The sequence below is a fragment of the Penicillium maclennaniae genome (genome assembly GCF_028827695.1).
Source record: "Penicillium maclennaniae strain IBT 15551 chromosome Unknown utg000007l:1.0-4884863.0:1.0-4888362.0, whole genome shotgun sequence".
Taxonomy (NCBI): Eukaryota; Fungi; Ascomycota; class Eurotiomycetes; order Eurotiales; family Aspergillaceae; genus Penicillium; species Penicillium maclennaniae.
Genome location: NW_026623219.1, coordinates 4,015,515 through 4,042,344, shown reverse-complemented (window position 1 = coordinate 4,042,344; position 26,830 = coordinate 4,015,515). Strand labels below are relative to the sequence as shown.

General features: G+C 51.1%; 7 protein-coding genes across 7 annotated transcripts; 1 reads left to right on the top strand and 6 right to left on the bottom strand.

Annotated features, from left to right (window-relative positions):
- Nucleotides 1-3,546: 3,546 nt before the first annotated feature.
- N7477_008708 (putative C2H2 transcription factor (Con7)) lies at nucleotides 3,547-5,160 on the bottom strand (the record flags this gene model as incomplete). The annotated part of the gene is made up of 3 exons (XM_056970371.1): nucleotides 3,547-3,890; nucleotides 4,006-4,333; nucleotides 4,552-5,160. 3 exons carry the CDS (start codon nucleotides 5,158-5,160, stop codon nucleotides 3,547-3,549), a joined length of 1,281 nt encoding a protein of 426 aa, XP_056820403.1.
- A 5,861-nt stretch (nucleotides 5,161-11,021) lies between these two features.
- On the bottom strand, nucleotides 11,022-13,603 carry N7477_008707 (DEAD-box ATP-dependent RNA helicase DBP2; the record flags this gene model as incomplete). The annotated part of the gene is made up of 6 exons (XM_056970370.1): nucleotides 11,022-11,254; nucleotides 11,308-11,436; nucleotides 11,966-12,073; nucleotides 12,129-13,097; nucleotides 13,156-13,331; nucleotides 13,557-13,603. The coding sequence occupies 6 exons, from the start codon at nucleotides 13,601-13,603 to the stop codon at nucleotides 11,022-11,024; spliced, it is 1,662 nt and encodes a 553-aa protein (XP_056820402.1).
- A 406-nt stretch (nucleotides 13,604-14,009) lies between these two features.
- N7477_008706 (uncharacterized protein) lies at nucleotides 14,010-16,027 on the bottom strand (the record flags this gene model as incomplete). The annotated part of the gene is made up of 10 exons (XM_056970369.1): nucleotides 14,010-14,137; nucleotides 14,192-14,407; nucleotides 14,465-14,573; nucleotides 14,627-14,692; nucleotides 14,745-14,759; nucleotides 14,801-14,894; nucleotides 14,951-15,495; nucleotides 15,551-15,633; nucleotides 15,686-15,867; nucleotides 15,975-16,027. 10 exons carry the CDS (start codon nucleotides 16,025-16,027, stop codon nucleotides 14,010-14,012), a joined length of 1,491 nt encoding a protein of 496 aa, XP_056820401.1.
- Nucleotides 16,028-16,302: 275 nt separating this feature from the next.
- On the bottom strand, nucleotides 16,303-20,863 carry N7477_008705 (DNA-directed DNA polymerase alpha catalytic subunit POL1; the record flags this gene model as incomplete). The annotated part of the gene is made up of 4 exons (XM_056970368.1): nucleotides 16,303-17,283; nucleotides 17,339-18,079; nucleotides 18,137-20,419; nucleotides 20,477-20,863. 4 exons carry the CDS (start codon nucleotides 20,861-20,863, stop codon nucleotides 16,303-16,305), a joined length of 4,392 nt encoding a protein of 1,463 aa, XP_056820400.1.
- Nucleotides 20,864-22,219: 1,356 nt separating this feature from the next.
- N7477_008704 (40S ribosomal protein uS9) lies at nucleotides 22,220-23,276 on the bottom strand. Its single transcript, XM_056970367.1, has 4 exons — nucleotides 23,183-23,276; nucleotides 23,092-23,114; nucleotides 22,803-22,874; nucleotides 22,220-22,663 (listed from the first exon to the last, which is right to left on the bottom strand). The coding sequence occupies exons 1-4, from the start codon at nucleotides 23,226-23,228 to the stop codon at nucleotides 22,373-22,375; spliced, it is 432 nt and encodes a 143-aa protein (XP_056820399.1). The 5' UTR covers nucleotides 23,229-23,276; the 3' UTR covers nucleotides 22,220-22,372.
- A 264-nt stretch (nucleotides 23,277-23,540) lies between these two features.
- On the top strand, nucleotides 23,541-24,234 carry N7477_008703 (mitochondrial 54S ribosomal protein uL13m; the record flags this gene model as incomplete). Its single annotated transcript, XM_056970366.1, has 3 exons — nucleotides 23,541-23,561; nucleotides 23,641-24,001; nucleotides 24,098-24,234. The coding sequence occupies 3 exons, from the start codon at nucleotides 23,541-23,543 to the stop codon at nucleotides 24,232-24,234; spliced, it is 519 nt and encodes a 172-aa protein (XP_056820398.1).
- Nucleotides 24,235-24,599: 365 nt separating this feature from the next.
- Nucleotides 24,600-25,626, bottom strand: N7477_008702 (urate oxidase; the record flags this gene model as incomplete). Its single annotated transcript, XM_056970365.1, has 3 exons — nucleotides 24,600-24,721; nucleotides 24,781-25,427; nucleotides 25,490-25,626. 3 exons carry the CDS (start codon nucleotides 25,624-25,626, stop codon nucleotides 24,600-24,602), a joined length of 906 nt encoding a protein of 301 aa, XP_056820397.1.
- Nucleotides 25,627-26,830: the final 1,204 nt, after the last annotated feature.

Below are 26,830 nucleotides of genomic sequence, written 5' to 3'. Positions count from 1 at the left end.
ATATGCCATCCCTCTGCGAAGTACGCTGAGTTGTTGAATCTATAGCCTCTGTCCACTAATATGATGTTGATACTCCGTCTCAACTTATCATCTGGCGACAGAGCCCGTGGTGGCGAGGAGACGCGCCGCATAATGAGGAAAATGTGCACGGGTATGAAGTAAAGTCCATTGTATCAAAATGAAGACACTCGAAGGATTAATGATAATTTCCAGTGTTGGCACGAGTCAATGAATTTCAAGTCGAGCAGCCCTGCCTAAAAGAGATCAATCAATTGAGGGCCCGAAACTCGCCGATGATGTTGGGACCACACCATTTTCTGGCATCGCGAAGCCTGTCTCGAGTGATCTGGGAATGAAGATAAGTAGATGTAGAAGTTGCAGACGACGAATGAGATGATCGGGCCCACCAATATGACAAGAAATGAAGCGTCCATCTTACCAAGGCTTAACCCGTAGACGCTGACAATGCGAAACGGGATGGATGAGATTATATGAAGGAGATACGGACCGTTACAAGGGATTTCGCTTAAGGACTGAAGAAAACTGACTTAGTACCGAATCCCAAGCTGTGAGGATCATATCAGCGTCATATCGAGATAATTTAGCGACTGAATTAAGCCACGCAATGGTAGATCCTCACGATGCCTTATTGTTGTTGATGTCGAACTCATCGAGGTTCTAGCTTTCACCAAGCGTGTAGATAAGTGCAGCCACGTACACAATCACACTGTATGTGCCAAACACTAAGATGACAAAAGCTCTCCTAAAATGTGAACATTGCCGCATATTGCCTTCATTTCTTTCAAAAACCAAGTGAAATCGGTGATCTTTCCCACAATGAGCACAATCGGAGCCTTCCCCTTCTACTTACTCTTCTTCGTACTCTAACAAGTTGGACCGAAGATCTGGCCTAGGAAATTACTCAATCAATCTGTCACGTATGCATTGCGAATCTATCGTGCTACGGGGCATGGGTTCTCTCGAGTTTGAAACATCGGTCGAGTTTCGTATTTGGGAGCCTGACACCACCCACCTTCCAGTCGGTCTTGATCGCCTGCGCAGGTAACGATGAGAATAGGCGCAGCGTGTACAACAATATTAAGTATATACGTATATACTTATTTGAATGGGATTCAGACTCATAGCTTGTCCCATTAGCCCCTGAAATGGGTCGGGGACGTATGGCGGTGTCATTACATGGCTTCGAAGCCCAACCATGCTACCGCAACTTCCATCATTCGAGACATTTCACCGCTATCTGGTCCACACACCCATTCCAAGTTCATTCCCGCTTGTGCATCAATACTAAAGCATCCAGTATGAGTAGAAACAAAAAGCCCCGAAACGCATGGTAAGATTTCCGGCGCCTCAATAAACGCCAAGACACGTCATCCGATAATTTAGGTGCGCCTCCAAGGGTCCAAGCAGTACCAAATAACGGAAAGCCAACCTAAGCGCGGTTTCAAAAGCGCCGCGGCACTAGACCTCAAACAGTTTGGCTGTTCTGCGAAGGAGCGGGCCGCTAGAGCAGATTTTGAACGCAGGCGTACGGCCCAAAAGTACTAGTTCCCGGCAGCTCAACTTTGGTACGCCAGTGGCGGTTCCAGATCTCCGGTGGTCCGGGTCTTACCTGCATTGCGTATTGCATATTGCAGGCTGCAGCTATCAGGATACGCATACAGGGGGCGAGGAAATATCATAGCTATGCTTCTTATTGAGTGGACGTTTTAGTTGCGGGAGTCTCTTCCATAGACTGTGCAACTCACTATCCTGGGTACTTCGGTATACACCCCCTTCAACAGAGTCTATTCCTGAAAAAGAAAAAACCGCCAACCACAGTCCATACACGAATCCAAATACCATCTCGAACTAATCTCGACACAAAGTTCTTGATCTGCAGGGTCGAGGTACCCCAATCCACGTGGCCTCGCCCAACCAAATCAACTTTAAACGAGATGCTTGCAGGGATCCGCGGCCACCGGCATCTTACCAATACATCCAGATACGAACTATACCTTAGATACAAGCAAATCGCAGGGTAAAAACCACCGTGAGAATCACCAACATAATCTCCCAGCTCATAAAACCTTTCATCTAAAGTAATCCCCACATTGGCTGAGGGCTAAGATTATAGACAAAAAGCCAGAAGAGGAAAAAGGAAAGAAGAGAAAATGAAAATGAAGCAACCTTAAAATTCTGCACGCAAGCTAAGGAAGCATACTAGTGCCATAAACGCTAGTTCGTAAGATTTCAATCCTGGACTTTTGGCGCGCTTAGTTCGGTACGCTACGCGGCTCCGGTTAGCTAGGGCAGAGCCTTGTGGGGGAACTAAATGATCCTGGCGCGCGGGCTGGGCTTAACCTTATTTGATAAATTACATACTAGAGCGAGCTACGGGATTAAAGGGCGGGTAAGGCTCTACATGTGGAAGGTTCATTGGTGTCCCAATAGTGTTAGTCTTAAATGGTGTCTGAGTTATACTGCGAAGGGTTCTTGGTTTCTGATGATGAGATATGAGAGGAATCAGAAAATTTGCACAAGTCGCGGGCACTGCGGTTGTAATCTAGGGGGCTGACTTCGTGTCTACAGGACTTGAGCTCAAGTCTGGTTCAGAATGTCATGCGTTACATGGAGTATAATAGAGAGTATCTCATCTGCGTAAATACAACGAGCAAGACACAGACACAAAGGAAATCAGATAATGCACAGTGGTTTCACCCTGTTGACTGTAGACCCAGCACAGTATAATATACGTAGACATAGAGGAAAGAGATAAGAGACGTATCAGCAGTAAAAAAAAAAAAGAGAAACCCGTAAAGCAAGACTTCCATGCAAGCATAGGAACAAGTGACAGAGAGAAACAGGGACATAAGAGGAAGCCAAAGACAAACCCCTCCAGAGAAAAACAAAGAAAGCGACGATTTTGGGAGGAAATGCCCGCAACAGCACAAAGAAACACATGCAAGAAAGGGAATAAATCCGCCCACCGAACCAAAATTCTTGAACAGCCCTGACAAAGGAGCACAAGCGCAAGCTAAAAGCTGAAACAAAGGATCCTCACCAAAAAGAAGAGACTCTTTGAAAGGATGCACATCTCTAGTACAGGAAGAAAGGAAGAAGGTCGGAAAGCCACTCTTTTGACTGGAACGGGATGGATTAAAGCCGCAAGAGGTTGGTATCATCGAGGGAAAAGACTTGAAGGTGAGAGGGATCCGGATCCGGAAGACATGAGGGTCAAGTCAAGAACATGGGATATCGTGATTAGAAAGAACAGCAAAACCGGTAAAGCAAGGGAAACAAAAGTGAAATCAACAGCAAGGACAGATGCAATTCCCGTGCCACGGCGTAGGAGTCGATTATGTAAATTATTGCGGGTAGCTGGTAGATTGAGTCTCTGGATTTGCCGTAGCGAAGTAGATCAGCCGACCCGTCCTGGGAGAGTTGTGGAGGCGCGTGTTGGACCGTGTTGGACAGAAGGGGAGGGGAAGAATCCAGTTGAGTCGATTCCGGCAGAGAAACAAGACGGCGATGATGGCTGTATTTTACTCACGTTGTTGATACACGGGACCGCTCTGGTAGGGAGAGTGAGGGTAGTTGGGAGGATAGCCCATCTGTCCATTGCTTTGGTAGACCATGCCGCCGCCCGGGGGGGCCATATTGGCCAGGCACCTGTCCATCAGCAGCCTGGTAGCCGATAGGAGGGAGTTGAGGGCGAACACCGCCGGCGTAGGCAGAAGGCTGACCCTGGGAGGGATCGGAGGGACCGGGAGCGTCGACCTGGTTGGTCTGCACCGCCTGGGCAGCAGCACGCTCACGCTCTTCAGCAGCCTTGCGCTGAGCCTCTTCTTCCTTCTTTCGGGCCTTCCATTCCTTGCGGATCTCCTTGAATTCTGAAGTCCAGGTTAGTGAGGGTGGTCGACTTCAAGCAATGGACAGTATGGTGGTGTTGGGCAAGCTAGGGGGCGGAAAGGGATAGGCTAGCAGTTAAGCATGCTTAACCTCCACGCCGGTGAGGCACTACTGCAGCCCCGCGAAATCTAGTGTAACTCACTAGCGCGAAGCTGCCGGCGCTAACCCAATCCAGCCATTTGCGACAGACCAAAGACAATAACTGAAGATCGCGATCAAGTGCAAAAGACAATGCAAACTCACCTTCCGGAGTGCGCTTCGAGCCGTGCGACTGCATTGTCACATGCGCGTTCAAGTGGTTGAGAGTACCATACGCCTTCTCACAACCGTGCCATCCACACTTGTACATGCGCTCGATTTCTTCATAGCGGCGACGAGGGCGCTTGTGTTGTTGAGCACCGGGAATAGGGACAAAGGAGTAGACCTGTTGAGCAGAAAGACGAATCAGCATACCAATCCAGTCAATTGGCCAGATATGTTTTTGTGGTCGTAGGTAACCAGCAAATCTCCATCGCGGAAACGAGAAAGAAATGCGCTGTTTTTGACGTCCCCCTCGGGCGGCTTCTTTCGCAGTGTGCCGGGCCCGATGGCGTCCAAGGACAACGAAAATCACAGAAGCCTCAGGAACCATCAAAAACATACCTGACCGGGGCGCGGCCCTGCGGTCGCGGCAGGGGAGGCAGAACCAACCGTTGTAGCGGGCGAGGCATAGGGGCCAGGCATGTGGTGTTGCTGTCCATAGCTATGCGGCCAGTCCGGGCGCGAATACATCTGATGAGGCGGGGGCGGGTGACCCTGATACTGAGCCATTTCGTGTCCCTGAGGTTGGTAGGGGGAGTAGGGAGGAGGGTAGGTGGGGCTGTTGGCCGGAAGAGAAGGATCTAGGACGGGGTCAGGACGAAAGGAAGGAACCTCGGGCACGGGCGTGGACTGACTTGTTGTTTGAGCCATACCGGCCGGCGCGCCGGGCTGAGAGTTGGGGGCGTAGGGTTGAGGGCGCGGGAGATAGTCCTGGTAGGCGGGCGAGCGAGTGGGCGGAGGGTTCAACCCGTACTCTGGCTGGGGGGTGTTGGAGGACGAAATGTTGGCGGGTCGACCCTCAGGCTGCGTGTACTTGACGTCGGGTGGGGCGTAGTGAGCAGGGGCAGCAGCAGAAGTTTGGTCTGCGGATTGAGGTTCAGAAGGTGCGCCGGTGATGGACGGGTGGTGCGAACCTGACTGTGCGTACTCGGAGGCGGACCGGGCGTCCATAAAAGAATCGAGTCGCGAAGGGAGAGAGACCTGACGCGTCAAATGTGAGTTTCGCTGGTTCGGTAGAGCGGGCGTTTGAAGATGTGCAAGTGCATGCGCAATTTCAGGTCGAAAGGCAAAAAGCAAGATGCAGGTGAAGATCGGGAAAGAAGGGAAATGGGCGGAGAAATTGAGAAGCGGATAGGTATCAAAAGGCCCCTCGCCACGTTGGAGTGATAGATCAGGGAAGAACAAGGGAATTGACGTACTCTCTCCAAAGGTGCAGATCGTGAATGTGGAGATCCAAAAGAAAGGGGATCGACGCGTTTCTGTCAAAGCGCGTTGGGAAGAAGCCCCGATGCTTAAATCTTAGTTCGCTTTTTAGGACGAAGATGCCTTGCAGGTGGCGGCGTAAGCACGAGCACCAGGGGGAGTATAGAAATGGGTTAAAAAAAAGGCGAGAGACTCAAGAGGGGTGCAGTACCCTAAAAGGCCGATTCGGCAAGGCCAAAGGACGACCTCGTGGGATCCGAGGATGCTGTGGACCCGGTGGTATTCACGGTATCACCGGGGTCACGTATTTTATTCAGCGATATGGATATGCTCTCTAATTACTTTAATTCCATTTTGCATTTTTCTTTTCTTTTTATTTTTTTCACCCTATTCATTTGCATTTTCAATTTCCATCTCCCTCGGACCTTTCCCGTTTCTACACCATACTCCGGTTTGGCCCCCTTTCCATAGCACCCGCCCCTCTCCGGCTAAGTGGTGTCATGTTCCTATGATGAAAAGGGAACAGAACTTAGGAGAAGGGGAAAAAAAAAAGCGGATCCCCCCTGGAAACTGTAAGAAAAAAAAAATATAAAAAAATTAAAGTGGCGACATAATTATGATTCAACCTCCCTCCTTTTCCAATTCATGACAGTTTCCACAATCAACCCGAATGGCCATGAACAGATGGTGAACGTCAAGATATAGAGATGTAGTCTAGTAGTGGTTGCTCTAGTGGCTAGCTCCGAGCTGGAAGACTAGTCTACCCGCAAACTCGGGGCGCGTCTCTCAGACTGTGAACCTAGCGTCTACGCTCCGTGGGTACCAAGATCGTAAGAGAGGGGGGGTGGTTGGGCCAGGGGGGGGCGGCCATAGGTACCATGGGTGCCATGGATGCCATGGCATGCCCGAGGAACCTCAACGGGGGAAGAGGGCCGCCAGCCTGAATAGGATTAGGATACGAGCACTAACCCACAACAGGACAAAGCGCAGGCCGGGGGAAGCAGAAGCGATGGGACTCGGGAAGACCAGGGCTAGCGTGGGCGCGGTTTTTGCGAGGTTGGACCTATGAGTGCCCAGTCCCCACCGCGGGTGGAGCGGCGTAGTGGGGTCCATTAGGATTGGGATTAGTGCAAAGTTTACCAAGTTGGCAAGCCGGGCGGCTGAAGCCGGTTCATGAAAGGAAGTCGAAGAGGGACCGCGTAGAAAGCCAGGTAAAGAATACTGTAGTGATAGTCCTGTGGAAGATGGGATAACGGTACGTCCCTCGATCTCGCTCCGAGTAGTAGGCGAGTCCTCGCGGCAATACTGCACATACTCTGAAGCTCTGGATAAAATATCTCCGTACTTATGTTCCCTAACCTAAAAGGGGCTCTCTCGCACTCCCACTCCGCTCTCGCGTAGCTCCCTCCGTCACGATACCTCAACGCGAGTGGAAACCAAACCCCCCACCCCACCGGGGTCGGAGACCTGATGACACCTGGAGTGATTGGATTTTCGTTGATAACCGTCGACGGCGCCAATTCCGACTCCAGGACCAATGTCGCGCCCCCCTTTTTCCTGTAGTGAGGCCCCCACCTCTCAAGAGTCTCAGTCGTGCCGCCAATGTGACCGATATGTCCCAGGTGGCCGACCGTGGTTCCGCCTCAATGCTTCATTACACGACCGGGGTTAAATATAAGTTCCCGATGTCTCTCCATTTTCGTGCTAATCCGTGGTACGTGCTGTTGTCCCTGGCGGAGTATCGGCGGCTCTCCGGGGCTTCTTACCCTAAGTAGCCTACGTGGAGCCGATGCACCAGATAGGAACAAAACGGACCATGCAGATGCAAAGGCAAATGCAGAGACCACAATGCAAGGCTCCCAGCTCGGACAAATATTCTCCTGTTTCGGATTGCTAGAGGTGATTGGCCTGGGGGACCACCAGACTGGATCTCACCCCGCAGCGCGGAACCTGTTCATCCACTACCGGTGAGGCAAAAAGCAACTCTGTTCGCCCCATCACACTCGGGGCTGTTCGTTCTCATTTGTTAATCCTCGTCATGATGATGTACACCGAATGGGCCCGGGTAAACACCTCCTGAGAGAGAGAGAGGGAGAGAGAGAGAGAGAGAGAGAGAGAAAGAGAGAGGAAGAAAGATTAGGCGCAAGGCCGAACCACGTCGGCTATCAAAGGGCTACCACAGTGGGCCTCTCGACAACCCCCCCTCCCCCCCTTCCCTTCCTTCTTGGCGGGGAGCTCCGCGGACAATACAGAGTACGGAAATCCCGGACTTGAAGCCGGGACCGATATCGAATTCAATATGGCGCGTTACTCATTGGACGCCGCAGCCGCAAGTGTGCTCCAGAGCGCGGGATACGGGTACGCTCCAAGCGTACAGACTGGTACTGGTTTCCCCCCCCCCTCGGACGATCACTCCGTGGGCTCCCCAGTTTTCATATCCTGTACAGTATAGCCTGGCCTACAGGATATGATCCGTCGATCAAACCACGTCTCGGAGACACTTGGCAATGTCCAGAACCGTATTATGCAGTATCCCCGACTGAACAAGCTCTGAGGATATTCCTTGGCGCTCTGTGAGTGTGGGAACCGACACGCAGAAGGGGAGTGAAGTAAGAAAGAAGAAGAGAGGGGCAAAGACAGCGTGGCGATGGTGGACTGTAGGGGTGCACGTGCTTGTGTGGTATGGACGCGTGAACATGGACTGTTCGAGACACACGGCTATTCTCCGGCTGATCACTCATACCACACCACAACATAGTCTCTTTCCTTCTAACCCCAAGAACCAAGGACAAGCGCAAGGACCGAGCACCCAAAGATGGACCGAACTAAGGAAGATCCTCCCCAGCTGTCAATCCGGGTACCTCGATGCACGTCTACTCGGCAACAGGCACGCAAGTAGTGCCCTGTGCACCTCACAATCTCCCACGGATCCACAGGGACAAAGTGCAAAGACCATGCTACACCGTACATGGTAAGTGATACCCGCCCTTCGGCAGATCGAGCACAACGCCCAATATCCCATCGTGATCGAAATCAGTCCTGATTTCATAAAACCCCCCCCTATATCATCCCCTAGAACCTGTTTTCTCGTTATTTGTAATTTGTTCTTCTATTTTTACCACCGATCAATCAGAGGCACATGTGGCACTTTTCTCCCCGCTCGCTTACAAGACGGGAAACCCCTCACCCAATTCTTATTTTTTGCAAGAATTTCCGGGAAGACAAAAAGAGGGAAGAGGGGGGAAATTCAAGGTTGAAATATCTCAAAATAAATCAAAATAATCAACCAATCAAGACATCCACAGATATTCTGATCCCGCCTCTCTCCCTCCACAGTATCTTGTCCTTGAGGTTGACGGCCAAGACGCGCGCGCCCCCTTAGGTCGCAAACCTTGGAAAAATTGTGTGGAGTCCTGTACACGTCCCATGTGAAATTCAAGAAGCCCCGAATAAAGGCGAGACTGGATACGGGTAGAGTTACATTTTCCATGCATATTCTACGCCTGCTCCAAGAGGCAAACGCCTTGCATGGGCCGTTTGCCTAGCCCGGAAATGCGGCGGGTTTCACTCCGACTCCGCTAGAACTGGAGGCTAGAACTGGATCTGGTTCTGGAACGGGGACTATCCTAGAGCAGAATAGACCAACTGATCCGTGTCTCTATGGTTTGCATTGCTGTATCTACTGTCTACTCCTTTGTCCACTCTTCCGAGGTCATTCGGGGAGAAAGTCGAAGAGTTGGGGTCGCGACCGGGCTACAGGTGGACGCGTTGGGGATGGTGCAGGACGATGCAGGAAGATGCAGGAATAGTGCATGGGTATGGAGAAGCTTTGGGACCAATGCATAGGGTGCAGCCGCTCGGCTGGACATAGATCATTTGGCGAGTATGTTTTTTTTTCGGATCAGGGGGTGAATGGAACCCACCGAACCCCTCCCATTTTGAACCCCTCCCAAAAATGGGAAGGGGGGGGGGGTTTCTCTTGGCGGGCGTGAGGTGTCAGTCTCCGGTTGGATCTGAGTCATGTTGCGGGCGATCCTTATAAGCGAAAGTGGTGTAAGTCCTGCTTTTTAGCAGGTATTGGTAATGCAGAGAGTTCGGGCCACGGTGGTGTGAAGAGTAGAGGTTGTATTCATGTAACAATGGGCCAGATTCGGAGGATGCCTGGATGATAGGGCACACCAGCATTTCACAACCGAAGATCAAGGTCGTAAGAATATTAAGCTATATCACTAGGTATAATTCGAGCATGGACCAGATCCCCACAGCCATGGATTTAGTTAGCGCGTGCTTCTTTCTAGAGTGTATCTGCGGGTGAAACCTACTTCGCCTTGGGCTCACTAGCAGCACTGCCTCATTGTGGGCCGGTTTAAGCATAAATTCTACCTGCTCGGCGAGGAGCTAGATATTGATATCAGATCACACCACTAGACTGTTTATGGGTTGGAATGCGATTGACAGGTTGATAGATCGAGCGCTTGTTCTTAGTCTACCCAGGATGGTTAGGACATTCGCATTGAGGCTGGTGCTAAGTATATCCAAAGTCTATCGCGGTATATATATGACCGCTAATCCTCTCTGGGCAGCTTCAACTGTGTCATGTTTCTGTCTGTATCTATGTAGTATCATTGAGTTGAAGATGAAGCAATTGATGACGCTTGACTCGCGAGTTTTTTTTATAGTCTATGTGTGTCGAGTGTCAGGTAGGTATTCGACTCTTATTTAAAACTCCCCGGCCCTGCTCATCACTTCGAACCTCCCTCAAGTTTCTCTTGTGGATTGCTCTCTTTCCAACCCTCTGAATGCTTCCTTGAGCTGTTTTGCACTTGGTCCTTCGTGTGAACATGTTCTCTGTCCGCATGCTGCGTTACATCCGGCACAGATAGACTGCGGCATTGAATTGCTCGCTCTTGAGATGTATGTATTTCACAACGAGGACCACTAAGAGAGTGCAAATTCAACCTTTCTTAACTCCTTGAAACGAAGGCAGCTGATCTCACTCGATTGATACATCGCTTCTCATCCTGCTCACCTAGGTGTCACCTAGGTGTCACCATGAACTGGTGAGTAGGATAGACCACCGGATCTCTCGCGCTTTTCCCATCACTTTTCGCACTGCCCACAGCAGGATCATCATACGACTTCAACCTGTCTGTAAGGGTGAATCTTCAAGAGCTATGTATAGGTGTGCCAATCGAATATTGGCTGGAGAGACGGAGAGGTGGATGATAGGATGATTGAGAAAGGGTGATCTGCATCAACGGAAATCAATGAAATACGAATATCCTATGATAAAAAGATGGAACAATAAATAATCAATTATGGACACACTAAACCTGGTCAGTTCTCGTGCGCCGACATAACTAGAAAAACTTTTCGAATAATCAACATGTATGAATTGGCCGTAAAATCCAAGCCTCTAGGATTGCCGAAGGAATCGCAGACACGGGTGAAGGGCTCAGCGAAAGAGCCCTCAATGTACCGATAAAAAGAGGTAAAAACTGTCTATGACATCGAAAACGCCGTCCGTACCGAATTACGCAGGGAACCGAAGTGAAGCAAAACAGAAAAAAAGTCTACCGGGCACGCAGAACAGTGTCTGGAGGGCGTGTTTACCAGCCGCGGTTACCGCCGAGACCACCGGCGTTGGAGCCAGTGTTATAGCTGCCACCGCCACCACCACCACGACCACGACCACCCCAACCACCACGGCCACGACCACGGCCACCCCAGCGGCCACCACCACCGCCGCCACCGCCGTAGCGGACCATCTCGGCGAGACGGGGGTCGATCTGCTGCTTGGCCTCGGTGAGGATGTTGACAAGATCACGAGCCTGCTTAGCATCTATGGGAAAGAAAGTTAGAAATGTCAACACATGAAGGGAGAAAGACACGTACTCTCGGTGGTGAAGAAGGTGATGGCAGTTCCAGTGGCACCGGCACGACCGGTACGACCAATGCGGTGGATGTAGTCCTCCGAGTTGTTGGGGTAGTCGTAGTTCAAAACGTGAGTGATGTCACGAACATCTTTTACAAAGTTTCCGTTAGCAAAAACAGGGAATTAGTGGGTAAAGCAACGTGGCCATAGAGGGCCCTTTCTCAGTCGTGGAGGACTTCGATGCATCATTGCTCTCTGCTTGGAATTCAGAAGAAAATCCCGAGGGAAGCGGGTCCATGGGATGGCAGTGTAATCGCGGTCCTAGAGTAACCTTGGGGATAAATGCAGCTTTTGAAACAGTTCAAGAACAATGAGATACGAAAAAGACTCCAACTCGGGCATGAGTTTTTGGAAGGAGTCCGAGAATCCGATCAGGACTGCTGTCTGCTACGCTGCACTGTGAGTCTCCAAGGTCCTCCTGGTATGAGAACCATAAAAGATGACGCGACTTTCCGCCTGGACTAGTCGTGTGGGTACCAACACGCTTCGGAGAGAGTTGAGCACCGTGCCAGTTGTGTTATATCACATTCAACACGGGTGAGTGTTCTCAAGGGCCCCTTCAGGGAAGGGGTCAAGGGGGGGAGGGGGGAAGGGGAGGGGGTCGCAGTTTGATCATACCGATACCACGGGAAGCCACATCGGTGGCCACCATGATTGGGCTTTTGCCCTGCTTGAACTCGTTCAAGACCCAGTCACGCTCGTTCTGCTGCTTGTCACCGTGGATGGCTGAGTGAAGAGTTAGTCAAGATGTACCGTGAAAGATAGGGGAATGGAAACATACAAAGCGCGGGCCACCCGTCTTGGCGGAGGAAGCGAGTAATCTCATCAGCGACACGCTTGGTGCCAGTGAAAATCAGAATTTTGTTGGAGCGGTCTTCCATAACCTTCTCCATGTGCTTAATCATGCGGTCACGCTTCTCGAAGTCTGACACGACCTCGACGATTTGAGTGATACGGTGGTTAGCGGACAGACCCTCGGAGCCGATGTTGACCTGAATATAATCGTGCAAGAAATCAGACGCCAGCTGGCGGACCTCTTTGGGCCAGGTAGCGGACCACATGCAAGTTTGACGGTCAGGGCGAATCTGGCCAATAATCTTGCGAATTTGGGGCTCGAAACCCATGTCAAGCATGCGATCAGCCTCGTCGAGAACGAGGTAGGTGACACGGCGCAGGTTGGTGCGGCCGGCCTCGAGCATATCGATCAGACGACCTGGAGTGGCAATGCAGACCTCAACACCGCGGGAAAGATCACGGATTTGGGGACCCTTGGGGACACCACCGTAGACACAAGTGTTGCGAATGCGGGAGGACTTGCCGAACTTGGTGATCTCAGCCTGAATCTGGACAGCCAGCTCACGAGTGGGAGCCAAGACAAGAACGATGGGACCATCACCGGGCGCAAGGAGAGGCTGAGCGTTAATGTGGACAATAGCGGGAAGACAGTAGGACAGAGTCTTTCCGGAACCGGTCTCGGCGATACCGACGACATCGCGACCAGAGAGGGCCATGGGCCAACCCTGGGACTGAATGGCAGTGGGGGCGTCGAAGCCCTGCGCCTTGACCTCAGACAAGACATACTGAGGGAAACCAGCCTCGTCGAAGTTCTGGACAGGGCGGGGGACATCAGTGCCCTTGATAGCCATGTGCTTCTCCTTGCGGAAAGCATCGACCTCTTCCTGCGAGCGGGCAGTGACATCAGGGTGCTCCTTGTAGAAGGACTTCTCGAACTTGGGCATGGTGTTAAGGTCTGATAGATTCCATTGTTAGTTTGCCGTCAGGAAAAATAGAATTGCTTTGAGACTCACCCCACTCCTGAACCTTCAAGTTTTGGCCAAGGGCGGACATGCGGTCACCACCGCGGTCACCACCACCGAAGCCTCCTCCACGGCCACCACCGTAACCACCACCGCCGCCATAGCCACCGCCGCCGCCGCCGTAGCCGCCGCCGCCAGAGTAGCCATTGCCGTTGTCATTGCGGGAGCTGAAATCATAGGGTTAGCAGGGTCCAAATCATAGTGTGGCAAAAAAATGCATCGTTCTGTTTCGGCCGTAGCAAGCAACACCTGGAACCCAGCCAAACCAGGGCCGAACGTCTCAGGTATGCCAGTTGCAGCCAGACACGTTCTGAAAGCAAATCAAGCACAAAGGGGCCCTTCAAGCATAAGGAAATGCCCGAAGAGGCCCCCTTGGGGGAAAAAGAACATACCGATAGGAATCGCCACCACCGCGCTGGTAACCACCACCGTAAGACATGATGAAGGCTTTTGAAAGTCGGTTTCTTGGGGGTGTTGGGGAAAGAGAGAGAGAAACCGAGAATAAGAGGAAAAAGAATAGAGGAGGGAACCTGGGTGAAGATGGGTTCCTCGTTGAAGTTGATGAAACAAAGGGGAGGCGCAACAGAAAAAAAAAAAGTCTCTTAGAGAAGGCGCGGACCCGCTCGCTGAGTCAGCTTGTTATTCGCCCCTTCCGGATTTTCAGCGGTGAACCATGGTTCAAAGTGAAATAACAATTGCTTTGGTGAAAGGCAACGGGGGCAAAAGTCTAATCATCCTTGTGAAGGTTTTTTCGTGATTGTGTAGCTAGGGGCTCTTGTCACAGGAAGGCTCTACTCATCACAAGCCACCCTACAACCAGGGTTCTGATCATATCAGATAACGTCTCACAGCTTCTTTTCGCTTAAACCCATATCCCAGAAACCAATTTCCAGCTCTGTAGCCCGGATAAAAATCTTAATCAACTCCTCCATGCGACTTGGAGAAACCAACTTCATGTGACTTTCTAGCAATTCTAATACGATTCCGAAATTAGCGGAGGCGAGACAAGTTCAAAAGCTTCACATACCTGATCCAAGTCGCACGGCTTCGGAATAGTCCTTGGCGACATAATTCTCAACCCACTTCCAGAATTGATTTCCTTCACGAAGAGTTTCAGAGTCGGTATGGAGTCGGTTGGCAATAGTACCGTATCCAATAAGACAAGGTGCTAATGCCATCTGCAGTGCGAGCCAATCTTCCGATTGGCCCACATCAAGAATGTATCGGCTGTACGCGGTACATGCTATTGCAAAATTAGAATATCAATAAATCAATTGAACAGAACGGGGAAAGGTCCTACCGATAGTTTCCTTGTGGGCCATCATGTCCGCCTTAGAGAGGCCAAAGGAAGCGCAGTAATCCACATGCAGAGCCATCTCTCGCTCAATGTGTAGAACAATCTGAGCGGACTAGAGTGACCGAGTCAGATTGGCTCAAAACTAAACAGTTGAGGGATACTCACCGCCGCTATTGAGTCCATACTTTTCGCCTTGTATGATGCAAGTGCATTACTGCGAGCGAATTGAACCTGCAAGACCTGATTAGAAGTGTTCCAAGCGTAAACCCCAACCAGCACTCACTAGGTAGAGATAGTCCTGCACAAGATACTCTTTGAATTTCTGTACACAAAGCGTACCTTGCCCAAACCTTCAACAAACTCGTGATGGGTGAAGGTCTGCCAGATCTGCTGGACATCGGGGCGGTCCATGATGTATTCCAGGAACCGGCCACTGGAATTGGTTAGTTGACATACTGTTCAACTTTTATCGAGTATGGCGCCACTTACGGTGCAAAGGGCATGGTATAGATCGAGTGGAAATGGTTGATGGGCCCACTGCCTTTACCCAAGTCGGTGCTGGTCTTGATTCCCGCTTCGACAAATCGCACGGCGCTACGAACGGCTCTCACCATGTCTTTTCCTTGGGCCAGGTTGGCGGCGATTGCCGAGGCGAGCGAGCAACCGGTGCCGTGCGTGTTCTTCGAGACCAAGTAGTCCGTCTCAAACAAAGTTGTTTGTTCTCCATCAAAGAGAATATCGATGACCGTGGTCGCTTCTTGCAGGTTTATGGCAGTCTTGTGTTCCTTCGTTAGAGGAATATGGCCACCCTTGAGAAGCACTGCCTTGGGCCCTAGCGAGCAGATCTTCTTGGCCAGGTCAATCATTCCGGCGAGATCCGCTGGCTCGGGGGCTTCTGCTCCAGCATCCTTGAGCAAGAGCTGTGCTTCGGGGATGTTTGGGGTTAAGATTGTCGTGATGGGGAGCAGTTTCGTGCGAAGCTCTTTCACGGCCTGTTCAGGAAGCAGCTCCGATCCACTCGTGGATACCATAACCTGGTTGGCAATTAATATGAGCTTTCACTAGGCGTTGAAGTGGAAGCTTAGTTACCGGATCGAGGACAACAGAGGGAACTCGATGGGTTTGCAATGTTTCCGCGATGACATTGATCGTCTCGGCAGACGACAGCATACCTGTTCAGGTTAGAGAATGAACTCATCCACGCATGGATATCATGAAACTGACCGAGTTTGACCACATCGGCACCGACATCTTCTAAGCCAGCATTGATCTGCTTTCTGACGAACTCGGCTGGGATGACGAAAATGTCCTGCACGCCAAGAGTGTTCTGGGCCGTCAATCCCGTTGTAGCAGTGAGAGCATAGCAGCCATGGGCGGCGAGAACTCTTTGATCAGCTTCCAACCCCCTTTAGCCTCGTTAGCAGACGTTCGAGATTCAAAATGGGTCCCACAGTAGGCACGGGACGGCATTGGAAGTGCCGGCCTGATTCTATGGATATTGCGGTGGACTTACGCGCCACCGGAGCTATCAGATCCCGCAATGACTAGGACCCGCTTGATTGACATGATTCCAATGAGCCAATCGGGGTGTGAAATGAAGGGAAAGAGGAACGACCAAGGTCTTCAAAACGCGGGATCCGGCAAATGTCGAGATAAGATAAGACCGTTTGGCGGGGCTCAGGCCCTAGGAGACTGCTTCGACAGAATAAACAACTTGCAAAACTTATATCCACAAGTGAATGATGCAAATGCAAATTGATTCTGATTCCCTTAAACCCATCTCAGGAGACTCATTATTTACAAATTTCCTAAAAAAAAATTGTCGTACGCCACCAGGGCATTTATTGTAACATGAAGCGGAAAATCGTATCCATCTCGACCCATTGCCGCCCACACTTCTTCAGATAGCTGTCGACCACCGTCTTGATAGTGCCAAACCGTATTCGATTGAACTCAGCGAGCGCTGTCACACTGTCCTTCTTCTCTCCAGATTCTTTATTGGCAGCAGCCTTGGCCTTGTCGACGTCCCAGAGGCCGGCAAAGTACAGAAGCTGATTGTAGATCTGCTTCTCGGTGTACTCATACGACATCCGGCCAAGACAGCCCTCGGCACGGCCGCGTGGACCCAGACAGCGGTGTCCGTAAACGCTGATCTGGCGGGTGCGGTTGCCGCAGGACGAGTCATCACAGACGAGCCATCCCTCGTAGTACCGAGCAGTTTGTTCGCGGATCTGGCTTTCCAGCTGGGCGATAATAGTCAGGACTGCAAAGGGTTTCTGGCAGTTCTGATTTGGGCAGATAATGCCATTGGCAGAGCACATTTGGGTTGAACCTGCCAAGCCCTCGAAGACTGAGTGCTCCTTGCAGAACCGGCACCTCAGGGTCAACCGTGCAGCCTCAGCAAAGCGGACGGAGTCCGGAACCTGTGACTCAAGAGGGAAGATCTCTGCGTTCTGATTGTTGCTTGCACTAGAAGTGTTGATCTGGTACTTGCGAGTGTCAAGTCCAAGACACTCGGCAAGACGGACAGCATCGGTGCCGGGGATCGGGGCACAGAGACGCTCAATAGGAGGGAAGATTTGCTTTAGCAAGTAGAACTCGACATCTGGCTTAAGACCTGAGTTCGACTTCAGCACATCTTGCGGGCTGTAAGATCGCTTGGCAGGAGGCAGAGACGCGGTCTCCGAGTCTCCACTGGTCACAATGTACGAAATGACATCATTTGGTCGTATATTCTTGCCGCGGGCGATCTCTCGGAGAGCGACCTGTGCTGGAGGCATGCTCTCCTTGTTCGGGTATTCATCCGGTCGTTTCGACAGTTTCTGTTTGATCAACGTCAGCGATGGTGGTCTGCTCCTTCCGAGAGCCTTCACATACCGTGTAAATAACATATTTTTGGACAGGGATAGCAAACTCCTTCATTTTCTCGGCGAGCTCCCGCAGATACTCATGGATCTTGTTGAGGACAACTTCTTGGTCCTCGCCAGACAAGATCTCATTGAGAAGTTTCGCCGACACCTCCTTGGAAAGAGCACAGTATTCTCGGCGCTTCATATCCAGGCCCTTCACCTCCAGCTTTTCAACGTACTTGCCGTCGACCTCAGTAAGGTTCACAGCAGCGTACTTTTTCTTGGCATGCAAAAGAAGCCGGCGGAAGACATTGTCAATGTCGATCTCCAGTAACCGATATCGCTCATTGACAGCCTTCTTGAACTCTTCACCGACCTTGAGCGCCTCGCTAATGGTGTCCATGTTGGTGTTGATCATGACGGAATCTGTATCACCGTAGATGACACGCAGGTTGGTGCTTTCGGCAAGCTCCTTTGTACTTCTCAGAATCTCACGACCTTTGAAGGTGGTGAGCATGGCCAGGGGCCGAGCGTAGAATCGGCTCTGGGTATAACCCAGACATCCGTACATGGAGTTAGCAGTAAGCTTGAAGGCAAGTTGCTTCGTATCCCACAGTGCAAGCTGCTCGGGTGTCGCACGCTTATCTTTCATCAACTTCTTGACTTCGCGTCGACGGCCGACCAGAGTAGCAATGAGTCGCGGCAGAATGCCTTGTTCGGAGTCCGACGAGGGGACCTCAGGCACTTTCTCCTCGTTCTCATTCTCAGCCTAGATAGAGATGTTAGTTCAAGTCCCAAGATTTCCAGAGGTGCTGTAAATACCCACCGTAGAGTGTCGATCGACCGTCGTGAAACAGATATTGTACTCCTGAATGATACTAGGATACAAACTGTTAAAGTCCATGACCAGGACGAAACGGTCATAGAGACCCTTCTCGGGCTCGAAGACAAGACCACCCTTGTACTTGTCCTTCTTTTTCTTGTCAACGGTCTCATCATCGTCCCCATCCTGCATAAGCTTCTCCTCGGCTTTCTGCAGTCGCGAAGAGTACTTGTCTGGACATATATACTTGTTGCGGTGGAACTCGTGTAGCAAGATGTACTCATTACGCTCTGCACGGGTACCACTTAAAGTACGTGCCCAAGAGTTACCGGCAATGTTGGTTAGTACCTTGGTGAGAGGCAGCATCTGCAATCGTAGTACCAGGGCGGCGATGAAATATGTGTCGGTGTCGGCATGATTGACGAAATTCATCAGGCCCTCTTTCGTGGACGCCCATGATTTTAGGGCCGCTTCAACATCAAGATCTTGACGGTTGTTGCCCTCGCCGAGATACAGCTGGCACATTTCCGTCAAGCTCCACGATTGACATTTCATCATGAGAGACTTGCCCATATCATTGGCGGTATCACAAAGAAGGCGACCTGCAATAAGCTGCCTCTCAGCAAAGAAGCTACCGCCCTTGTTAAAGTTTTTAGGCCAATCACCACGTCTAAGTCGGCCAATGCGGTGCCAACCAGGAGTCTTCTTCTCTCGCAAGCGATTAAGAAGAATGCTAAGGTCAACGTCTTGTAGCTGGTGACCCATGATAACGTCAGGGTCCATCTTTTCGAACAAGGCGAGAAACTTGCTTAGCAAGAATTGTTCGCTCTTCTCAAGCATGAAGGTACCCCGCTGCTTCCTTGTTTCGGCTTCGAAATGTATCGGGTATGAGGTACCAGAAGGTCGCATTACAGTGAATGTTTTGCAAGGAAGCTTCTCGGGCGGAGTTGTGTCCGTCAAGGAGACGTTCTCGTATACTCGAGCACTTGCCAACAAGATTTCCTGCTTGTTCTCCTTAACACTGAGCTGGGTTCGGAAAGATAGACTCATGAGGGTTAAAGGCGGCATCTCTAGGTTCTCCGAGTCGGGGACCGAAGAGATGAGCGCTGGCTTGGAAGCTTGGCACTCAAACTTGCACCAGGATGCGTTGTTGACCGCTGAGAAATCGGCTTCATCAATCCTTAACCAGCAAGGACCCATAATGTTCTTCCAAAGAACAAATTGCTCGAACAGGGAGGTGTTGGTGCCGAAAACGTGGGAGAATGTCTCTCCCTTGATGTCCATAGGAAGTGCAGGCTTGTGGTAAGGATACAAGAGTTTCAAGTATTCGGCCTCCTTTGGGACACCAGGCAACTCGAATGCGTACTTTCGAGTACAAGGCTTGATCTTGTGCATGCCGACTTTCATCCGCGACATCGTCTCATCAACCTCTTGGTAGACGTCTTCCATACCAACCTCTTCTTCCGTCTCTCTTCCATGCTTCACCCGGTTCTCGCGAGGGAGAAAGAAGAGCTTTCGCAGGACATTGTCGACTTTGACGAAGGCACTAGCATATGAACCGTTCTGCTTATTTTTGACCTTTCCAAAGAGACACAGAGCTCCATTGACCTCAGTATAGTCGAGCCAGAAAAAGCGTAGGCTACCGTCTTCTTCAACAACATCCTGCGCTCGCAGCTTTCCGAAAGAGCGCATCTCCGGGGCCGGGCTACTGACAACGTTCAGCTTGCTCCGGACATCATTCCACGAAGGATCCATGACCTCTGGTGCAGCCTTGGCCGGTGATGAGCTGGCGGGTGTTGGGAGAATTTCCTTCTTGAGCTTGGGAGGCGGCCGACTACCAGTCATGTTGATATTGGCTGTCTTGCTGTTTGACGAGACAGTAGCCTCAGCAACGTCCATCATGTCGACATCATCTTCATCTTCCTCCTCAGTCTTCACTGGCACTATAGCACTCTTACGCTCGACGGCTTTGGTGATAGGAGAAGAAGGCATGGGATCGCCCATATCCACGTCGTCATCGTCGGCCATAGGAAGTGGGCCATCATCAAGGTCGTCCGAGTGGAAAGGCTGCTCCTTTATTGGCGGGGAGCTAGGAGCGTCATTTTCGTCTCTTGCACGGGGCTTTTGCTGTCGTTTCTCGGACAAAGGTGGGGATAGGACGCGGACCTTGCGACGGGCCTCTGATTTCACAATACTCGGGGTAGGAACTTTGTTGGCAACCACATTTGTATCAACCTCACCGAGAAGATCTGCCATGAAGGCGTCATCCTCGGCCGTAGCAAGCGGCTATGGTAATGTCAGCAGGGGGACATAACTCCAGCATACGTCGAGGGCTACACTCACCTTGGGCTTGGGAGCATTTGAGGTTGCTTGACCGGCATTGAAATATTTGGAGATGCCGTTGTTGATCTTTTCTTTCCGTTGCTTCTCCTCCTCGCGCTTTCGCTTGGCCGCTTTGCCACGGGCTGGTAATTCATCGCTATCTTCGCTGTCGTATTCTTCTGTGCCTTCGTTCCATACTTCACGGCCGTCGTCTGCGTAGCCAGCGCCATTGTCGTCGACAACAAAATCGTCTTCGTCCAAGCGGCTGCGAATAACTTTTTTGTAGCCGTCGTCGTCCACCTCATCGTAAATGTCGCCCTGGTCCTCAACTTCATAGGTGGAAATGCGCTTCTTGCCGGAAGCACGAAGGGCCCTCAACTCAGCCAGCGTGTCACGAGCAGAAGGCATGATATGTGGTGTTATGAGCAAATGCCCACCAAATGCGTCGTCCTAGAGAATAACCCGTGAGGAAAGGATTGAAGGGAGTCGCGCCCTAGATCCCAACGCGACACGCGGATTCGCGTCTCGCGTCCGCACTTAAAGTGATTATGTAATAGCCACGCGCCTGCTGGAACTTATCCTTTCTTTTATTCCTTATGTGTCTCGTTTTTTAATTCGACATTTTTATACTCGTGATCATTCATATCTTCGGTATCTAATCTCCATCAATTGTCGGTGCAGAAGGCGCAACAAAAATGTAAAGTGCACGTGATAGAGCTGGGTTCGTACTGGACCCACATACAATAGGTCTATTGACAGTCGTCTTCAAGGCAGACCTTCTTGTAGCCCATAGCTATCACGCCGGAAAAGAATGGACGATTGCCTGTTGAGAAAAGCAGGGAGCCCGCCGGGAAAATCCTGACAGTCAAGAAGTGCTATTCGTCAAGGCTGAAGAACTCCAGGAGAGCTACGATGGCTCTGGCTCTACCAATGATGGTCAAGCAGAGGACTGACACATAACGGCATAACGGAAAGCCGGGACACGAAGCGATGAAAAATAAGAGTAGCAGAGGAAGATACGACCGACTTGGCGTGTTGCCTCTTCGGGGTTGACAGTTCAATGATGTTCCATTGGGAGGGAGACTTTCGGGATGAAGGCAAATTTACGAATTTACATAGTGCCAAGCTCCATCAGTATATCGACTCTTCGCGATAATCTACAATAGTCTCCATGATATCTTGGGTCATCATGAGGCAGCCATTAAAAGTCTCTTATGAAAGAGTTAGTGTGACACGCATCGTGACCAAATCAGGGTTGTATACCTCTGGCATCTGTCAGAGGCGTCACTACATCCCTTTTGATGCGACTTCAGTATGTATAGGGAGATAAGCATTGGAACAAGCGGGTTGATAACCATCATTACGTGGAAATGAGCAAGGGCGAATGGAAAGAAGAATCTGTGTGGCGTTGCAATAGCCGGTAGATGCCAAGGCCAGAATCGCAACGAGACATGAACCAGTACGTGCTGCTAGTCAAACACAGAGTTGTTATACAAGCTTATCGCCTGGAACGCTAGCGAGAACTTCCAAGTAGATCGAAGGCCCATAGGAAACCCTAGAATCTACGAGGAATATACCGCAATTGAACAAAGATGAAAACCCGGTGTTATTTGAGCAGATTTTCCTGGCCTATGCTAGGGATATTTTTCTAGCCGTGAAGGACAGCGCCAGTAAAAAAACATAGGATATGCTAATCCCCTCCAGCAACCGGCACCGAGAAAACCGGTCCTGTTCCACCCACATGAGCGGTCACGTTCTTCGACCGCTCACGCCAACAACCAAATCCTCCCAATACCCAGTCCACCTAGAAGAAATCCATGAAAACAAGTCGTGAGATGAATAAGAGACATGAGTTCCACGGACCACCACCGTTTTTTTGTAAATTCCTTTCGCCCGCAATAAAGAGAGAAAGAGAATTTAACGGTAGGACTTCTGGTAACGGGAGCGGGCACCGCGACCACCGAACTTCTTGGGCTCCGCGCGGCGGTTGTCGGCAACGAGCAGGGTGCGGTCGTACTGGACAAGAGCCTGCTTGAGCTGGTTCTTGGAGTGCTCATCGACGTACTTCTGGTAGTAGGCGACAATGGACTTGGCAATGGCCTGACGGATGGCGTAGACCTGGGAGGTGTGACCACCACCGGTGACACGGACACGGATGTCAACACCGGCGAACTTGTCAACGCCGACGATCAAGAGGGGCTCGTAGACCTGGCGGAACTCATGTCAGAAAAAGAGACTCGAAACTTGATGCCGCTGCCTTTAATTTTTCCTCTATGGTTCCCCCTCTTGCGAATCGACTTGCGTCGATTCCTCGCAGATCTGTGTGGGCGGGTGCGAATGTGCGTACCTTGAAGCGGAGGATCTCGGGCTGGACCAGGGAGAGGGGCTGGCCGTTAACCTTGACGAGGCCCTTGCCTTGCTGTAAAATCGAAAAAGTCTCAGCGTGCTGTTCATTCAGGTGTTGTGTATTTCCATGCGCCGTATGTGTCTTCAACATTCGCCCTTCCGAAAAACCCGAACCATCAAATCCCCCCTCTGAACTCCTTCCATGCGCAGCAATATCATTTCCAGTTTTCTTTCTAGGCGTATCCGACACAATGGGCGTGGGAAATGGGGAGAAGATTCCGTCTTCATACCTTGCAGTGGGCGACAGCGGTGGCTATTGAAGATCATCAGTCACGAAATTCCCACGAGTCACTCGAGGCCGGGGGGAGGACGCAAACTCACCCGTCTTCTTCTTGCCGAAGCATTGCACACTCGGGACGGAAGCCATGGTGAATAGATGGCCCTTGTCGGTGTCGATAGGGAGGGAGTGTGTTGTCGTGGGAGATGGAAAAGAGTCGACCGCGAATTCCCACACTGCAGCGATTCGCCTGAATTGCCCTTTGGTGCGGGTTTCGCTTAGGGCGCACTAGTCTAAATAAGGTTAGTGCCCTGTCTGGCTTAGGGCTCGGTCACATGATAAGATTACTGATCACGTGCACGGACAACATCGGAGTCTGGAGGCGCAAAGTTCGGGGTTGCGCTGTGAGATCCGCGTGCGTGCTTTGCTCTCCGTCCTTCCTGTTTATCACATCTAGACAAGATGTCGCAGACCGTTGGCAAGGTAAATACCATTGCCTGATGCTATTAGATGGCATCTAATCCCCCAATCGCATTGAGCTGAGCCTAACATTTGTTGATAGACCCGTCTTGCGTACTCCCGGGCATGGCACTATGTTGATGCCGGCTCAGACCCGCGTTCGCTCGGCCGTTTGGCCTCCGGCATTGCTCTCGTCCTAATGGGCAAGCACAAGCCTATCTACGACCCCTCGACAGACTGCGGTGACTACGTTGTCGTCGCCGGTTGCCACGACCTCCGAACGACCGGCAAGAAGCGTTTCCAGAAGAAGTACTACCACCACAACACACGGCCTGGTAGCTTGAAGAGCATGACAATGGATCAAATGTTTGAGAAATGGGGCGGTGGTGAAGTTTTGCGACGCGCCGTGAAGGGCATGCTGCCTAAGAACCGTCTCCAGGATCCCCGATTGGCACGACTGAAGAGTAAGTCTTCCAAGAGCATGCTGGGCAATCCACCCCCGGGGAATTCTAGCTTGCAGCCTCTTAGTTTTCTGGACATTAGACTAATAATGCGTATAGCTTTCGAGGGTCTCGCCCATCCTTATAAGGAGAACATTGTCAAGTTCGGCAACAAATCCGTTCTGGGCCACGCTGGAGTGAGGGAAGCTTTTGAGGAGGCCAAGACGGAAGCCACCGAAACGAAAGCATCGGCATAGACCCTTTCTTTTCTTTTTCGCATTGTCTTTAACCCCTCGGGGTCCGTGTAATCTATTCCGCGTTTATGATCCAAAACCGCAAGCGCATGGGTGTGGAGTCCATATTTTTCTGGGAAATGTATCATTTTGAATCTCTTTGCCGATTGACTACTCCGGATCCATCCTATATCCTTGGTAGGGTGGCTCTGACACTCCCCTTGGCATGTACTATATAGCAGTCCATATGGAAATACAAAAGAGAAAACTAAGTGCCAATTTCATAAACAATTGATTGGGGCGTCATGGCCGTGGTATATAATGACAGAAACTTATGTACAGAAGAAGTATGCTGAGAAGTATAGAAAGCGTTGCTGGGGTTGATGCATCTACAACTTGGCCTTCTGGTTACGGGCAACAGTGCACTTGATAAGACCGTTGGGACCGGACTGCGGGGCGTAGACCTCGGCGTCTTTCCCGGTGTTCTTGGTACCCTTGTGCCAGCTGAGATCTATAAAATTGTTAGTACAACGTCTCTCTATCTTGGTTTTGGAAACGGGGAAAACATACCGATCTCGAAGTAGTGGATGTTGGGCAGGGCATAGGAGACAGTGTCGAGTTCCGGCACAGCAGCGAGAATCAGGTCGCTCATCTTGTACATAGTGGCCTGGACACTGGCACTGTTATCCTCGGCGAAGGTCTTGAGAGTGGTGTTGCGGGCACTCTCCCAGGCAGGGTTGAATTTGTTGGCGTTGGCCTTGACTTCAGACAGGCTGCTGAAGCGGCGCCACTGCCAGCTGGCATCAACGCTAGTGCTCAGAATACGGTCCCAAGTCTCCTTGAGAGTGGTATACTCGTCGCGAAGGAAGCCGTGGAACTGGGAGCCGGTGCTCTTGAGGACGGTCAGGCCGTTGATGGAGGAGTTGATGTCAATGCCCTTGCCCTCAACCACATCAACCTGAACATTGCGGGTCTCGCCAGCATCCTTCACGAAGGAATGCGGGTGAGGCTTGCCATCAATGTCCATGCGCACCCAGCGGTGGGTGATGATGTTGACGTGAGCGGCGTGGATGTGGCTGTACTTCTCGATGAAGTGGGTTCCGAGAATGGAGCCGAACAGCTCGGGAGGAGTCACGGGCTGCTGCTTAGCAGTGATAAAGATAGTGTTCTTGATCGAGTCGGTGGCCACGACGACGCTGTTGTCGGCCTTGGTGTAGCTATTTGCCGTGGTCAGCCAATGGCGCTGATAAAGAATGCGAAGGTGAATGCGCCCACTTACGAGGTCTCGATGTCGCCCTCAAGCAGAACACAGACGGTCATTTCCACCACGGTCTGCTCGCCGGTCTTCTCATCGCGGTGAACCTTGTACACGCGGACGTTGTCCTTACCGTAACGGGCAGCGGCGAGAGAGCTCATGATGACGGTTAGAGGATGAGAAGGGATATGACTAGACGGTAAGGGGCTGAGGTCTGAGATTGAAGCTATAGAGTACCAGCAAGGAGAATCGAGGACAGGACCAGTATTTATTTGAAAGAAAAGAACAGAAAATGGGGTAATGCGGTCAACAAGAAGGCATCGGGCACCTCCGATGGCCGCGGCCGCCCACTATCTTATCGCCCTGCAAACGGTCCAAACTTCCCCAGATTGTGGTGATTTTCTTGTCCTCTTGGTTCGATCGTATGAGGGTACTGCACGTAAGATGCTCTTTACCTGATCTGATCACCTTGATCATTTTCCGAGAGGCCTATGCTCCAATTTGCCCGCAAGGAGAAGCTGTGGTGGTGGAGCATCTTGATTTCCCACGTCCGAAATCCGAAAATCCGCAATCCGAATCCACTCTCGTCCGCCATTCAGGGACCTTCTGTCGCGCGTCTCTGCCTCCACTCTCGGCGACCTCCACTACACTCGCTGCGGAGAGACGCGCTCTTGAAAAGACGTACGATCCCCGGGATTTGAGCTCGGGATCTTATCCTCGCGGAGAGTAAGGTGGAAGGCTTTGATTTCCAATTTAGGAGTCATTAGCGATTTCCTTCAATCATGCATTTGGCATGCTCTATCGATCCTATGTCATTCGAATGCCACCTGGTCTGGTTGAGACTGATGAAAAATGAAATGTCACACCATTGTACTCGCAAGACTTCCCCGTAGCATTAAAGACTACCCAGATCTAGTGAACTTTTGTGCAACATGCTAACCCCGTGGTTCGTTTCTGATCCTACCAGTGTTCAGTTCCAACTATGATCTCGGAAAGCACATCTACGACATGATAACTAAAGTGAACACGCATACACCATCTTGTCACGGCATATGCAAGGCTGGTACCAGACACCTAACCCACCGCTCGAGACCAAATGTCTTCGTAAACTCGATTCATCTCTCCCAGGCTCATCCACCGTTCAGATTCTGCCCATGATGGTATGTTTCGTCCCCGTGCCCAAGTCAAAGGACACCAAGTGAAACAGTCTCAAATCACCGCGCATATTTCTTTCCCTGGGGCGCACAAGGCGGAGTATTGTCGCAAGGACGTCGGGCACCGACCCATGCAACAGGTCATGCACAATAGAAAAATAGAAAAATAGAAAATCGTCATGAAGTACATCGCACACGAACCCTGATTCTT